Here is a 17,427-nt window from a genome sequence, read left to right as displayed (position 1 = left end):
TAGACAAATAACAAGTACTGATACCTTAATTTCATGCAAAAAAAAATGCTACACTGTATTTTAAGGAAGGTTCAATAAGAAAGGAGTAAAGTCTTAGCCAAGTAAATAAATTCATTAGAATTTAAAACCTAAACCCATTAAATTCTAAGAAAACATACACATGAGCTTAAAGATGTGTGTGTGTGTGTGTATATATATATATATATATGTGTGTGTGTATATATATAAAAAGTACAGTTAAGTACAATGTGCCTATCTCTGGTGTGCAGCACAATATCCCAGTCATGCATATACATATATTTGTTTTCATATTTTTTTGATTAAAGGTTATTACAAGATAGTGAACATAGTTCCCTGTGCTATACAAAAGAAACTTTTTAAAAAATCTATTTTTATATATTTTTACCCCAGCTATAGTAATGTCAGTTTAACTTGATATAGGGTTGATGTTAAAGCACTTATATTCCAGAAATGAACACTAATGCCTCGAACCACTTGATATATTGGTTATGTCCTTATTAATAATTCAAACTAAACTATTTCAGTAGAATAAAAATAGTAGACTAGAATACACTAAAACAGTAAAAGAGCTCAAGTAGCAAGGTGAGTTACCATTTGCTGACACAGGAAATTTAAGGACTGTTACAAAAAGGAAATTGAGGAGTAAAGTAGATATATAATTCTTAGAGGCCACATGATAGCAAAAGTGAAAAATTAAAGTTTATTCACCTTACCATTTTATATTAATGAGCATTTCCTATGAATTCTTGGATTTCAGTTAAATAAACAGCACAAACATATTTTTGGATACACTTTTTGGGAGATTACATTATTTGAACTGTGAAGTATAATTAAATAAAAGAATATGTCAGTCACATGGGTATTGGTCTGCAAGGCTTCCATATTCACACTCACAATTCTCAATCCTGTGCCACCAAGTTATTCATTTTCTTCATATCTTTTTCTAGGCTGTTGAGCACAAAAAAGAGAAATTCTCCATACCATGTTATCTGCCACTGAACAAACATGTGGCCCCCAGTCTCCGCTGGGCTCTTTTCCCAAAGCCCTTCAGCAACTAACACAAACCATGACTACTCTCCTTGGGAGTCAACCCAAGCCCATCTCATCAGGTGACCCAGGTGCCTCCTTCAGCCACAGCAGAACCTTTGGGTATTTACTCCTTCACTCCTCACTAGAATGTAAGTCCCATTAGGGCAATAGCAAAATGGTTCACTCCAAACTTCCAGAACCTACAATCATGCATGGGACACAGTCAACAGTCAATAGTTTTGTTAAATGAATAAATAAAATTCTTTTTTTAAGTCTCAAAATCACCTCTATTTTCATCAATCCTTACTTCTTTTCCCACTGTCTCAATAGAAAGGACTTCCGCTCTAATTATGAGTGAAAGGAAAGTAGCTAGAAGTCTGCTTTCCCCATCTCGGCTATGGCAATCCATCCATTGCTGGGTAGAACTTATGTTCTCTCAGCATTCCAAATCAAGGCACAATGGGTGCTCTGGAAATGTCCTTTCCTGCCTTCCCTGGGCCATGTTTTCACAAAGTTTTCATGGAATCCGCAGATTTTGTCCCTTCTTCCTATAAAGATGTTTGTCTCCCCCATTCTAGGAATCAGACAAAAAGTCATTTCTTGATTCTACACAATCTTGAGTGACCTACCATCTTTTTGTTTCTACTTACCATCAAATTTATTTTACATGTAGTATATAATACTGTTTCAGCTTCCTCATCACTGATTTACTATTTGGCCCACTGATTTCTGACTTACATCCCCACGACTCTACCAGCACTGCTCCTGGTAAGACACAACCAATGATATCCTATTCGCCAAATTAACTAGTTTTCCTTCTATTTCACTGGTTTGCTCCTTCTCAGTCTCTTCTGCAGGTTCTTTTTCATTTTCTTGACCAGTACACATTAGGGTATTTCAGGAGTAAATCTTTTATATTTTTATATATATATTCATTTTCAAATAATCTCATCCAGTGTCATGACTACAAACCATCCACATGTTCATCACTTCCAATTTTGAGTTAATAATCTAAGTCTTCACTCCATAATACAACTCTGCAGCATCTGAAATTTGCCATTACTTTCCTTTTAAACCAGTCTCTTCTCAATGTTCCGTGAGAATACTCTGCTGTTCTATTTCTATCTCTGACTGTTCTTCCTCTGCCTAATTTGGAGGTTCTTTGCCCACTTCCCAATCCTTAAATGTTGCTGCTTCCAAAGTTCAATCTTCTGCCAGTATTTCTTGTCATACATATGTTCCTCTTGAGTTCTTTCACCTATCACCATGAATTCAACTAATACCCATACATCAGTGACTCCCAAGTATTTATCTACAATGAGGTATCACCTCATACCAGTCAGAATGACCATCATTCAAAAGTCCACAAATGACAAATGCTGGAGAGGCTGTGGAGAAAAGGGAACCCTCCCACACTGCTGGTGGGAATGCAGTTTGGTGCAGCCACTGTGGAAAACAGTATGGAGATTCCTCCAAAGACTAGGAACAGACTTTCTGTATGACCCAGGAATCCCGCTCCTGGGCATTTATCCAAAAGGGACCCTACTTCAGGATGACAGCTGCACTCCAATGTTCATAGCAGCACTATTTTCAATAGCCAAGACATGGAGACAACCTAAATGTCCATCAACAGATGACTGGATAAAGAAGATGTGGTATATTTATACAATGGAATACTACTCAGCCATAAAAACTGACAACATAACACCATTTGCAGCAACATGGATGCTCCTGGAGAATGTCATTCTAAGTGAAGAAAGCCAGAAAGAGAAAGAAAAATACCATATAAGATTGCTCATATGTGGAATCTAAACAAACAAACAAACACAAGCGAAGCATAAATACAAAACAGAAATAGACTCACAGACATAGAATATAGACTTGTGGTTGCCAAGGGGGCAAGGGGTGGGAAGAGATAGACTGGGATTTCAAAATTGTAGAATAGATAAACAAGATTATACTGTATAGCACAGGGAAATATACACAAGATCTTAAGTAGCTCACAGAGAAAAAAATGTGACAATGAATATATACATGTTCATGCATAACTGAAAAACTGTGCTCTATGCTCTACACTGGAATTTGACACAACATTGTAAAATGACTATAAATCAATAAAAAAAAGTTAAAAAAAATACCCATACATCAGTGACTCCCAAGTATTTATCTTTAACATCAAAATTGCTCCAGATCCATATTTTCAAGTCTGCTAGACAAACCCACTTGGGAACCTCAAATTCAAAAAGACCCCACTGTATGGAATTATTTAGCCCCACCCCGGTTGTGCTCCTTTGTTCCACTTTCTCATGTTAATTTACTGTATCTCTATCCATTCAGTTCTCCAAGCGAGGCTTCATGGACATTTTGGATTTCCCACTTTCTCTCACAGCCCCTCAACCCACCCTATATTATCAATTAGTAAGGTCTGTCATCCTACCTCTGAAACATTTCTTGCATTCATTAAATATCCACTTCACTGTCCTAATTCAGGTGTTTATTACCTTGACCAGAGTTACTCATCATTATGCTATCCTACTATCATTATATTAAAAGTTATTTATTTGCATGTCTGATGCTCCAGCCAGACCATAAGTTCAAGAGCAGAAATCCGATCATATCTGTTTCTGTATCCCCAGATTTCTGGATGCTCATCACCATTGGCCAAATAATGAGTGTTCAATTAATGTTTGTTGAACCAAAACGAAAACACTAAAAGAAAGATTCTTCCATGTTTTTCAGCAAAGACTATAGTTCACATTATGTTGTCAGTGGGTAAGTGGCAGCACATCCTTCCTAAATTACTGACAGAAATCACTAATTTAACCTTTGTTATGATGCAGTCCTACCTAAGGACCAAGAGACAAGGCTGGATGTACCTACCACTATTTTGTAACAAATCACATCATTCTCAAAGTATAGCAGATTCAAAATGAGAGTAATTCCTTTAAGACAGCCTTAACTAAAAGCTAGAAGTGATTTTTATGACTACAGAAACATGTCTTCAGAGCAGGAACATCATATGACAGCACCATCAAGGGAATGAAAGATATTCCAGTCATTTTTATAGCTTGTTTAGAAAAAAGAAAGGTGTTTCGAATTTTAGCTGAATATATTTTGAGTGAGTAATAATTTTTCCTTAAAAATAGTCTAAGTGATTAGACTAAAATCCAAATGGATATCTAATTCAAATACAACTATCCATTAATTCCTATGACAATCAACATCAGAAAATAATCATCCTTTATCAAGAAAAAAGTTACCTTCTTGGTTGGCTATTATGATGTTTTTCCAAACTCAACAATATTTCCTTAATTTTCACCTCCTGTAATTCAAAATTATTTGAGGATATATAAAATTTTGTTCATCCATGAACAGAGAAAACAGACAAACTGAGAATAAGAACAGACCACACAGACTGCCCCAGAGCAGATCACAAAAAATTAGAACTGTCGATAAACTGTTCCATTTTTAAGGACAGAGATTTAATACTCTGATCCGGTTGTATGCATCAGTGCGTGATGGTCTTACAAAAAGGAAGTTCCTCATTAGGTTCAGACAAATGAATTAAAACCACCCCCACCCCAAATATCTACTAAGGTGTTAGAAAAAAGAGTACTGTTCATTAACTAGCTCTTCACACAATAAGGCAAGAAAAGACGATCACTTTTTCTTCTCTTACATAAGTAAAAAAATTCCCGTTTCCTTTTTTTAAAACTCTACTATTAGATTTGAAATAATTTTTGTTTGTAATATGAACCCTCAATCATTTTTCTATGTTCCCCCTCATTATAAAGGTCAAAATAAAGGCCAAACAAAATGAAGCAGCACTGATTACTTTCTTTAGGAAACTCAACTCTTTAAAGGTATTCTGTAACTTCACAGAATTCGTATGACTAATTTTGAAATTAGAGACCAGAAACACATCAAAGTGGTTTCTTTGTAAAAATAAAGACCTTTGTTCATAACAGACTTATCTAGACACTGAATACCTTCTCTTTTGTCACAAAAAAAATTTATTTTGCTTCATTTTTATCAGAACTGTGACATTTTCTTCTGCCCTATGTGCCCTTTTCCCAAGGCATTGAGTTTGTGCTGACAGGCATCTAGGGAGCTCATCTGGAATCACAGCCTTTTTTTCTGAAACACTAGGTGCTCTATTTCAATGACCCAGGCCAATTTAGCTCAGATGTTAATTCAATCAAAGGGCTCCAGTTCTTTTTTTTTTTTTCAGAGCCTCTAATAAACCTTCAAGTGAGCTACACAGTCAGAATGGAAGTTTCCTGACTCCTTGAGCCTATAAATTAATTTCCCCATTTCCAAATGGTTCACTGCCTCCTTAACAACCTTCCACCTCCTCCTCTCCCTGCAGCACCTTCCTCACCCCCTCTCACACACCCAGCAAACCTTTCTTCCCTTTCCATCAGTGGTGCTATTTCACTGACCCCAGTCCTGCTTCTATTCTCTGCTGTCTCTTCCACTTTCCTTTGCCTCTTTACTATTACTTTCCTCTTGCTTTTTTTTCTTTTTCATATGTTTTCATTTTAGGTTATCACAGGATATTGAATATAGTTCTCTGTGCTATACAGTATGAACTTGTCATTTATCTATTTTATATACAATAGTTAGTAACTGCAAAACTCAAACTCCCAATTTATCCCTTCCTTCCCCTTTCTCCCACTGGTAACCATAAGTTTGTTTTCTATGTCTGTGAGTCTGTTTCTGTTTTATAAATAAGTTCATTTGTCTTTTATTAGATTCCACATATAAGTGATATCATATGGTATTTTTCTTTCTCTTTCTGGCTTATTTCACTTAGAATGACAATCTTCAGGTCCATCTATGTTGCTGCAAATTACATTATTTATTTATTTATTCTTTTTATGGCTGAGTAGTATTCTATTGTATAAATATACCACAACTTCTTTATCCAGTCATCTGTTGATGGACATTTAGGTTGTTTCCATGTCTTGACCATTGTAAATAGTGCTGCTATGAACATCAGAGTGCATGTATCTTTCTGAATTAAAGTTCCCTCTGGATATACGGCTAGGAGTAGGATTGCTGGATCACACATTAAGTCTATTTTTAGTCTTTTGTGGAGTCTCCATACTGTTTTCCATAACAACTGTACCAAACTACATTCCCCAAAACAATGCAGGAAGGTTCCCTTTTCTCCACACCCTCTCCAGCATTTATCGTTTGTGGACTTTTTAATGACAAGCAATCCCCTTGCTTCTTTATGATTTTCTTTTAGATTCTGTCGCTAACTATACTTTGCAGTGTCTATGAGGAACAGCTTTTTGTTGGTTTTATTCTGTCATTATTATTATTAACATCACCAATCAATGAGAATGTTGTTTCTTTGGCTAGCTAATCCATGAAATAAAATCCCAGTGAAGTAACTAGAATCCACTGTCCCACTTTTCTGAGCCCTTCTTTCTCACTCTTACTAGCTGCTTAGAGAGTATTTCTGTACTCTCGAAGACTGTGTGTAGATTTTGGGATTAGGGAGAAACAAATACCCTTCCCCATGTCTAAGGTTGTCAAATTCTGTCCTTCAGAAAATGAAGGGTCTACACACATAGTCATAACAGCTTAGTGTTCACATTCTACCTACTCCTTAGAAACCTGCAACTTGAGCCAAACTGTACAGGAAAAACAAAAACTGTCTTTCATAAAAAGGAATTATTTGAGGTGACTCGATGAATCTCTGCCAAGGATCAACACTTTTACATATATAGTTATAAGATACCGTATAGTGTGACCAGCCCTTTATAAAACACTATCATTAACTTTGCAAGTGAGGAAATTATGTCATTTGCATTTTAAAAGAAAAACGTGCTCCATGTGTTATAAATTATATATACAAAAATGAGAACTTCATTAGTTTAAATGCTAGCTCTATAGCAATTTCCATAGTTTCATATAAAATGCTTGCTTTTCCAGTTAATAATTTAAGTTTTAGGAAGATAAATTTTAACTTGGTGTTATATTAGATATTTGCCTTAAAACTTTTTTTTTTTATTTTGAAATGAGTTACAGTGGAAATTCACTTTTAAAAATTATCCTGAAATAATTTCAAACATATAGGAAAGTTGCAAGACACAGTTGTACAAAGGGCTTCTATTTCACCTTCACCCAGATTTCTCAGTGGTTAACATTGTAGCACATTTGTTCCCTCTGTCCTGGGAACCCCGCCGTCAACACGCACGTGCGTGCACCCATTATCATAGGTTGTTTTCTGAACCATTTGAGAGCAAGCCGCAGGTATGAGGCCCTGTCACTCCTAAACATTCCAGCTCATGTTTCCTGAAAACAAGAACTCTGGCCAACATAATCACCACATAAGCTTCAAAATCAGAAAATCAATTTAATGGCACAGTACTATCCAATCCACAGACCCTATTCAAGTGTAACCAATTGTGCCAACAATGTAACTCTTTCCTATCAGGTCCAGTGCAGGAACATGTACTGCATTAGCTGTCATATCTCTCCCATCTCTTTCAATCTGAAATAGTTCCTCCGTTTTTTGTTTTTTTTTTTGTCATTCATGGCCTGGGCACTTCTAAAGAATACAGGTTTTTCATTCTGTAAGATGGCCCTGAGTCTTGATCTATACAGTGTTTCCTTATGGCCAAACTCACACCATGAACTCTTAGCCAGAATCCCCCAGAAGTGATGCTGAGCTCTTCTAGCACAACACTCAGGAGGCACACAATGTCAACTTGTCCCACCTGGTCAAGTTGATGTTTACTGTGAAAATAACATTTTCCAGTTTTGTAGACAATTGAGTGGGGAGGGGAGGGATATTCTTAGATTACAACAATATCGTGTTCCTTGTAGAAACTCCACCCATCAACTTACGTTTTGTTTTGTTTTGTTTTATACATTCTGCACATTTATTCCAATGTGAAAGGGATATATAATTTTAAACATTTTTTAAAAGTTTTTCTTGCATAAATACTACATTCACATGTTTCAAAAAGCAGAAACTAAAAACAGGTGCATTGAAAAGCTTCCTTTGCATTTTTATACTGCATCAGCCCAAATCCCACATTCCACCATCACCTCTCATAGGTAGAGTCTGTCCTTAATTTTTCATTTTCCTTACTGGTATTCTTTACACATATACATGTAACTATGTATATTGTTATTTTTTCTTATTTTTCACACAAAAGATAGCATAATTATTTACTCATTGTTTTGCATTTACACTTTTCTCTTAGTATAGCTTAGATATTTCAAATTGCACTTTCAATTCTGTACACTGTCAGAGCTTATTTTTAAATAAGTTGGTCCTACCAGCCAGAAGTTGACTCTGCAGACTTGTTAACCATTGTACATAGTGTAGGTTTTTCCAATCCAAGGAAGGAGGTTCCACTTACCAGCTTTAATATCCTTTGATGACTTCTGTGTAAATCAACCACCACTGTGCTGGTTGACAAATAGTGATTTTTCTATTTATATAACTACTTCTGCATTTATCAGTAGGCATTCTACGCTAAGGAAGAGATTTTTCTTCTCCCTCGTGTATTTATTTATTCATTTATATCAACATGGACTTATGGGTCCCTATTTTGTTCAATGGGTTACAACTGATTATGATCATTATTCATTCTGATGCTAAAATTGTCCCAGATTTTGGCCAGCGGGAGCCACTTCAAGCTGGCTTCTCTGTCCCTTTGACGTGCTAACATCACTTGTTGAACACTTCCTTACTTTTTGGCACAGTAAGATGGCCCAGGCTCATCCTGTACTTTCCCTGCTCCGAGCCTGAATCAGCCCAGCTTTCAAGGAGCATTGATTCCTCTTAGGGAAGTGTGGTATTTAGAAACCAATGTCTCAGCACTTGGTACGATCACTGCCATGGGAGTGTCATAGTTTTTAGGTCCTCCCAGGTGACAGAGCTAGAAAATACGTGCATGTACACACACACACCCACACACACAGACATACATACACACTCTATATCTATTACCATATGTTTTTATATATATTGAAAAAAACGAATTCATATCAATTTCTCTAATTCCAATCTAACACCTCAGGGTTCTTCCTTTCCTTCCTTCTTTCTTTGTTTATGAATTCCTTCTCCAAATATTCACTCATCTGCTCAATTGGTTTACTCATTTGCTCAATGTAATCAGTCTCCCAGCCACACCAACCACCTCCATGTTTACTCCCCGTCTCTAGCATGCCAGTGCTGCCACGCCTGGAAAAGAAGAGAAGAAAAGACAAGAGAAAGGAAGAAAGATGAAGAGAGAAAAGTAGGAAAGAAGACTAAGGGAGAGAAGAGAAGAAGGGAAAAGAGACAAGAAGAGAAAATGGGAAAGCTACAGAAAGAAAGTGAAGCAGATACTCACTTTTAAAACACCTTCCACAGCCATCTTCCCTTCATGTCCTAGTAAAATAGTGTATGGGTAAAGCCACTGGATGGCATGTTTCATTGACATCATAGGAAAGGAGTCCTATTTAGGAGCAAAAATTTATAGGAATGAGGAACATCTAAAATACTCACAGAAAATTTAGCTGACATGCCCATATGACATTGAAATTGCCTTATAAACAATAACAAATAGGTTTCTCGTATTTTCCAGAAGTCTATAAAAGCAAATATTCATTATTTCCTCTTCTCTTCCTGATCCACACCCTTTCCCTTGTAAACTCACCCACTCCCATCCTTCGGCTGCCATATATGTGTTGATGGCTCCCTCGTCTCTGTCTCTAGTCCTGACTTCTTTCTTGAGCTCCAGGCTTAAACTCTCAATTGCCCAATAGATGTGACTCTGTGCATGTCCCATAGACTCCCATTTAGCACGTCTGAAACTATATGTTTGAACACATATCCCTACCCTACTCATCCCAAAGTACCTTCTTTTTTTCCTTTTATTCCAAATCTGAGTTAATCTCATCCACATACACCTAGCTTCACAGTTATAACTACGAAGTTAGAAAGTGTTCACTATCCTCAAATCCTTTCCCCAAATTGCTTTCCCGATTCTGTTCACCCTACTTTAAAAAGTCTATTAACAAGGACAATTAGGGAAATTTCAATATGGACTATTAGATGACATTATAGAATTATTCTTAACATGCTGAAGAGTGAGATAATGGGTGTTCTGGCTATGTAGAAGAATGTTCTAATTCTTAGAAGTTGCATACTGAAGTACTTAAGAAAATTGACTACAATTTACTTTTAAAATTGTTCAAAAACAAAAAGGAGAAACTGCAAGCAAATGTGGCATTAAGTTTAAAATTGGTGATTCTAGTTAAAAGGATTATGGATTTATGATTTACTATTTTTGAATTTTTTTTTTTAGATTTGAGAAGTATCAAAGTAAAAAGTTCTGAGCAAAGCCAAAAAGAATGAAAAGTAGAAGACATGATGAACAGGGAGGAAAATCGCTGTTCCAGATGCCTAGAACAGTGTGAACAGTACCTGGGAAACCTAACCCACTGACTCTCAGGAAATATAAGATAAAAAGCAACAAAAGATTAAAAATAAGTCTCCTGTATCGGTGGTATGGCTACTACCTCGGATTATGCTCTCTTCAGCAGAGTCTCCTATCTGCTCCCTGCGATCCACGCACTCCCCATTCCATCTCGCTGCCAACAGAGGTGTCTTCCTCCAACATCTATCTGACTGCCACCAAGCCCACCTACTTAAAAATGTCTGATGGGCCACTTCTTCCACACTGTAAAATCCAGACAACTTCATTCACCGTGTAAACATTTCACAGTAAGGTCCTAACCTTTCTCTTCACCATACATGCTTGCTCTGGTGATATTAATCTGTTCTCATTCTCTAAACATACCAGGCCCTTTGGTGATTTAACACCTTTGCCCGTGCTGTTGGCTTGGAGGGCCTTCCCATCACTCTGGACACCAGTGCACAACCTTGGTGAAAGTAGTGGGCAATGTCTATGCTCCACTGAATCCCTTCATCATTTTTTCTCCTTCCTGAGCCTCCCTGCTTTCCCTCGTAACAGCGAGCTGCTGCAGGTCTTTTAAAGAAAACTGCCCTTGAACTCCTGCAGGGAGCTTTGCTCACAGGATGAGAGAGCAGCTAGTGCCTGGGAATGTGTGCCCCCTGGGACGACTGCTAACCAGTGACTGACGTTACTGGTGAGTGAAAGCCCCAGCTCCCCTTCCTCAGGTTGGGGCAAGTTTGAGGCAGAACTCACACTGCAGCAGACCTCTGTGTGACCAGGTGGAAGTCCTCCTTCCCTCGGTGGAATTTTGACCTGAGCTGCATGTCTCCCTTTCCCCCTCCCAAGGCTGTCAGCTCTTGAAAGGCTGGCCTCTGGCACGTTGCCGGTTTGTGCAGAGTTTACTGGGCTGCACAGCAAATTCATCTCAGGCCTTGCAATATTTATAGGAGCATATGACAACGCAGACTGAAGTGATTAATCTCCAACGACTGACTTCTGAATCTTCTTTGCCACACTGGGGTACACCAGTCATTATTTTATACATACCAGGACTTGAACTGCAGCTGGTAGACTATCTAAAGGAAAATCTGGAAGTCCAAGAGTAGAAGATTCTTGGGAACAGAGAGTGGTGGCAAAGGACAAGAGCTGAGAAACTCTAGGGGTAAAAAGAAGGGATGTTACATTTTATTCTAATAGCTTTAATAGGCAAAATCTGTTCAATAGAAAACAGCACGGCCAATTTAATTAATCCAAAAAGTTGACATTCACTATTAAATTTTTAAGGAATAACAGTTCCATATTATAATATTCCATTTAAAACTCAGAAGCTGATTAGGTACACAGATATATTTCTTAAATCTGTCATAATATGTGAGGTTTTTCACAATCTGGCCCCAAACTACCCTGCCAGCTTTACCTCCTTTCTTAATCTGAACCCAAACTCTAGCCATCAATAGCTTTTCAAATAAGGCTCTCATTTCTAAAGCTTTAAAACAAAAAAGTCTTAGAATTCCTTAATTCCATTCCCTATCTGTCAAAATCCTACTCATTTTTTTTAGGACCCACTTCAAATGCCAAAGCTTTTGTGAAACCCTCGTAAAATCGCAACCACAACATCCCCCAGTACTTTGAAATTCTGGCCCTTGCTATACTGTGTTAAACTGAGGTATTTATACATCTATCTTTAAACTCTATTAGATCTTGAGTTTCTTGCCATCAGAGATCATGTCTTATTAACTTTATCAGAAGCATGTACCACAGCTTCTAAAATATTCTTCAAATGGTTGTTCAGTGAATGAATTAATGACAATCAATGAATGGGCAACAAAATTCAGTATTGTGTCCAGATATTTATATATATATAGTTACATAAATATTTTTAATTGAAGTCTAGTCAGTTTACAATGTTGTATCTATTTCTGGTGTACAGCATAATACTTCAGTCATACATGAACATATATATATTCATTTTCATATTCCTTTTCACCATAATTACAGATATTTATATTTACATATCTATATTTACACAAGTATATATATATATCCACAAATATATGTGTGTGTGTGTATGTGAGTGTATATATATATGTGAAATACTTACTTCTCGGCAGAAACATGGGTGCCAACTGAATACAACAGTTTAAGTTGGTCCTAAAATAACATAGGAACATATCAAATTGATTAATAAGAAATGTAACAGATTAAATGCAAATGTTATACAGACACAATTCAACCTTTTAATTAAGCAGACATTAAGTAATTAATAGCAAAAAAATCTTTTCATGATGCATGTATTCTAAAGGAAAAGTTACCCTTTTTAAAAATCTTTCAGACCAATAATACCACAATAACTTTTCTCCCTAGTTTCCAGAGATTCTCTTTACTTTTATACCCTTTTTTCTTTCCATTAACTACTGAAGGTCCAGGACATCTATTAACATAGTAACATTTTTATAGTAATTGAATTAATTATAAATAGGAAAACTTTTAAAAGATAAATCATACTTAAGTTGGAGAAAGAAGCTGGGGGAGAGGGCTAAGAGGTACGAACTCTTATGTATAAAATAAGTAAGATACTAGCACAGGGAATATAGGCAATATTTTAAGATAACTTTAAATAGAGTATAATCTATAGAAATATTGAATTGCTATGTTATACACCTGAAATGAGTACTATAAATCAACTATACTTCAATTAAAAAAATTAAAACTTAAAAATAAAATAAATTATCCCTGTACGTACTTACCTTGAAGGGTAGATAATAAATATCTCTGGCTTGAAATCGAGAACGGAGAGGGGGGTCTAATGGATTCCCTGAGTATCGAGGCACTGGCAAGCCCAAAGCAATCACTCGGAAATTTTCACTAACTCGGACAATTTTCCAAGCATCCAATTCTGTTTTGGAATGATCCTAAAAGAGTAAGAGATCAAAAATTACAGCATAATGATACAGATCACAACTGAAAGAGCCAGGCTAAGGAATTTAGGCCCTAACTGCTGAGAAAACTGTATTTGAGAACCCTCTGGAAGCCAAACTGTCAAGGAAAGGAGCAACGTGAAATTAGGAACAGATACCAGGGAAGGCTCACAAAATGAAGACTGGTGTTTGAAAGGAGAAGAAGCTAATGAATGCACCGAGAAACAAAGGTAATGTGGGTCAGAGCTCTAAGCTCTAGTCAGTAACACAAAGGAACAGTCAGGAGGGTAAGGAAAATACACCGGCTCAGAGAGGAGAGAGAAGTTGTAAAGCGGTAGTTCTAGAGGGGCAGACCACCCACAGAGCAGAGACTGCCCAGGGACCTTCAATACATAGCTATGTTTATGGATGTATTTCTACCGAGGCACACCCATAGTGATAAATAACATTCCTTGAAATTTTAACACATGGTAAACAGTTTCCATGAATTTTTCTCATTTAATTTTTCACCAGAATCCAAATATAAATTTAATTCCTTTTTATGGGTAGACAAACTGACGTTCAAGGGAATTATATAACTTGCCCACATTTCTTCAACTAGTATATGGTGGAGCTGAGACTGGAAACAGCACAGATTGTGGAGTCACGAATCCTGGCTCTAGTGCTTGGCGCACACTCTAGCTAAGTGACCAAAAGCATGTTATTATCCCTTCTGAGCCTCAACTTTCTCACCTATAAAATGGGAATAATATCAACGACATGATTATAGCTGTTATGAAAATGAAATGGAATAATGCATGTGGAAGTAACTACTCCATGGCAGTCACCTGTTAAATGTCACACTTTCCTTCTCTGCCTGACCCTTTCAATGGTTCTTCACCATCCTCAGCTGTAGGATCCAAGGTGCTTACAAAGTTTACATGAATGTGCACATTCTGAGAGACAGGGCCTCAGCTTTCAGCAGATCTTCAAAGGGTGTGGCTCATGTGCAGAACAGAAACGTTTAACTTGACACTGAAGGCCTTTCCTGGCAGATTCACGTCTGGTTCTCCAAGTCTCAGCACCCACTGCACACCCATCTCCTCACCCACTTTCCATGACCCTGTGCTTCAGTTCCATCTTACAACCATGGCTCTCCAGACACATCATGCAGCTTCACCAACCCTGTTCAACTTGCTTTGAATACCTTTTTCACTGTGTACAGTAGAAACACAAGTATCATCAAAGCTCAGTACAAACATCTCCAACAAAACGGAGGACCCCTCTCTAATGTCCTCCCCCCATCAGAACCACTACTGTGCCCCTCTACTATGTCCTACACAAGCTTCTATTATTACACGTTTGTGCACTGACTTCTGTACATGACTGTCTCATGCTGGAGTCAAGCTCTTAAGAGGACTTATTACCTCTAACACATAACAGGTCAAATGTCTGCTGAACGACTGCATGAAATAGTTTTAAAAAACATAATCAACAATTATTTGAAGCATAACCCAAATCACAAATCCTACATTTAATTAATAACACTGATATCGTACCACTATGTCACGTGCACTAGAAAACAAAAATCTGGATCTAGCCCTGTCTGAGAAACCAAGAGTACAATCTTCAGAGAGCTGAATATTTCTATTTTCTACTTACCTGAAAATGATAATCAGAATATAAATAAGCTTTATACAAACAGATTGTATGGAAATCTGTTTCCATAACAAAGTCCTACTACAATCACCTCTATGAAAGCATTAAAATTTGAGATATTCAAATTTAACATATTGAATCTAGACAGAAATAAAGAGGACTCAAATTACGATGCTGAAATCCTGTTATCCCAGAAACTGTCTTAAGTGGTGACGCTTTGTGAAGGGAACGTGCCTATATTCTGTGAGGGTCTCACAAGACAGATTCTATAAACACAAAAATCACATTTACTGATAAAACTTACGTATTTCTACTGACATTTACCTCAAGAAAAAAACAATGTAGTACCTCCTTCTCACTCGATAATAATGAGCACTGCTTGTATACTAAAGCTCTTTTAGCCCCATAGCCCACATTTCTATCCAATGTGCTCAATAAATCTGCACAGAATTCTACTATACAATAAAGAATATGTCAAACATTTTATTACTGTACTTAATAATAAGACCTGAAAGTCGAAATTACTCCTCGGTCCTTGGTCTGCAGAACAAACACTGTGTGAGCAGGCATGAAAACAACATGAATTTCATTTTACACCTTTATTAGAGCTCTTGGTTGGCCAGGCGTTTTGTCAGTGAATAGCAATATTTTGAAAGGAAACTTTTTGTCTCAGCAGTAGGTCTCAACAGTGGGCTTATAACAGTAAACCATGCTACAAACACATGCGCTGCCATCCAGGCCTTATTCCATTTCTAGAGCACAGGAAGAGTAGCTTTAGCGTAATTCTTAAGGGCTCTAAAATCTCAGGATTTTTAGAACAGTAAACAAACGCTGGCTTCAAGTCACCAGCTGCATCAGCCCGTAACAAGAGAGTCAGCCTGGTCCTTCGACGCTTTGAAGCCAGACATCAGCTTCTGCTCTCTAGCTATGAAAGTCCTAGGTGGCCTGTTCTTCCAAAAGAAGGCCGTTCTGCTTACATAGAACCTGCTGTTTAGTGTAGCCTCCTTCATTAATGATCTGAGCTGGATCTTCCGGATAACATGCTGCAGCTTCTACATCAGCACTTGCCACTTCACCTGCCAACTTTTATGTCAAGGAGACGGCTTCTTTCCTTCAATCTCATGACCCAACCTCTGCTAGCTTCAAATTTTTCTTCTGCGGCTTCCTCACCTCTCTCAGCCTTCACAGAACTGAAGAGAGTTAGGGCCTTGCTCTGGGTTAGGCTTTGGCTTAAGGGAATGTTGTGGCTGGTTTGATCTTCTCTCCAGACCACACAAACCTTCTCTGTATCAGCAATAAGCCTGTTTCGCTTTCTTATCATTTGCATGTTCACTGGAGTAGCGCTTTTAATTTCCTGCAAGGACTTTTCCTTTGAAATCACAACGTGGCTAACTGTTTGGCATAAGAGGCCTAGTTTCTGGCCCATCTCGGCCTTCCTCAATAAGTTTAATCATTTGTAGCTCTTGATTTAAAGTGAGAGACGTGCAACTCTTCCCTTCACTTGAACACTTAGAGGTCATGGTAGGATTATTAACTGGCCTAATTTCAAAATTGTTGTATCTCGGGGAATCAGGAGGCCCAAGGAGAGGGAGAGAGACAGGGAAACGGCCGGTCGGTGGAGGGAGCAGTCAGAACACACACATTTATTGATGAAGTTCACCTTCTTATATGAGAGCCCCGAAACAACTGCAACAGTAACATCAAAGATCTCCAATCACAGCCCACCCTAACAAACAGAACAATGATGAAAAAGTCTGAAATATTGTTAGAATAACCAAAATGTGACACAGAGACATGAAGCGAGAAATGCTGAAAAATGGTGCCGGTAGACTTGTTTGATGCAAGGTTGCCACAAAACTTCAATCTGTTAAAAAAAAAAAAAAAAGCAGTATCTCTGAAGCACAATGAAGCGAAGTACAATGTAGTCTGTATCACATGTCAGCAAAGACCTGAAGGAGATAAAGGAACGAGCCAGGCAGACATCTGGGAGGAAGCCACTCCAGAAGAGCAAAGTGCCTGTGCAAAGCACTGATAAGATACGAGAATGCGTGTTTATGGTACAGTAGAGAAAATTCTGGCAGCTGGAGTAAAGAGAAAAGGGAGAAGGACAGGAGATAAGGCCAAAGAGGCGGCAGTAGCCCAGATCATCCAAGGCCCTGCATCCATTGTGAGGACTTTGGATTTTACCCTGAGCAGAACAGGAAGGCGCTAGAGGGTTAGGACGAGGAATGACCTGCTCTGCTTGGTGTCTGAAAGCCGTCACTGACTGCCCTGGGGGAGCCAGGATGGAAGCAGGGGGTTCAGTTATGAGGCTCTTACAACAACTTGGATGTGAGACGCTGGTAGCTGGGGCCTTCAGGGAATCTTGAAGCATTTTACTCATTTCTGTC

At 37.8% G+C, this 17,427-nt stretch overlaps 1 protein-coding gene across 3 annotated transcripts in view; it reads right to left on the bottom strand.

The window, feature by feature from the left end:
• VWA8 (von Willebrand factor A domain containing 8) overlaps nt 1-17,427 on the bottom strand; it is a 297,774-nt gene that overhangs the window by 244,448 nt on the left and 35,899 nt on the right. For all 3 annotated transcript variants that reach the window (XM_074378241.1, XM_074378240.1, XM_074378239.1), the window contains exons 6-9: nt 13,229-13,393; nt 12,583-12,632; nt 11,529-11,637; nt 9,414-9,518 (exon numbers count right to left, since the gene is read on the bottom strand). In XM_074378241.1, coding sequence (XP_074234342.1) covers nt 9,414-9,518; nt 11,529-11,637; nt 12,583-12,632; nt 13,229-13,393 — 429 coding nt within the window. The remainder of the gene's footprint in view (nt 1-9,413; nt 9,519-11,528; nt 11,638-12,582; nt 12,633-13,228; nt 13,394-17,427) is intronic.

Source organism: Camelus bactrianus, chromosome 14 (assembly GCF_048773025.1).
Source record: "Camelus bactrianus isolate YW-2024 breed Bactrian camel chromosome 14, ASM4877302v1, whole genome shotgun sequence".
NCBI lineage: Eukaryota > Metazoa > Chordata > Mammalia > Artiodactyla > Camelidae > Camelus > Camelus bactrianus.
This window is presented reverse-complemented; position numbering and strand designations above follow the sequence as displayed.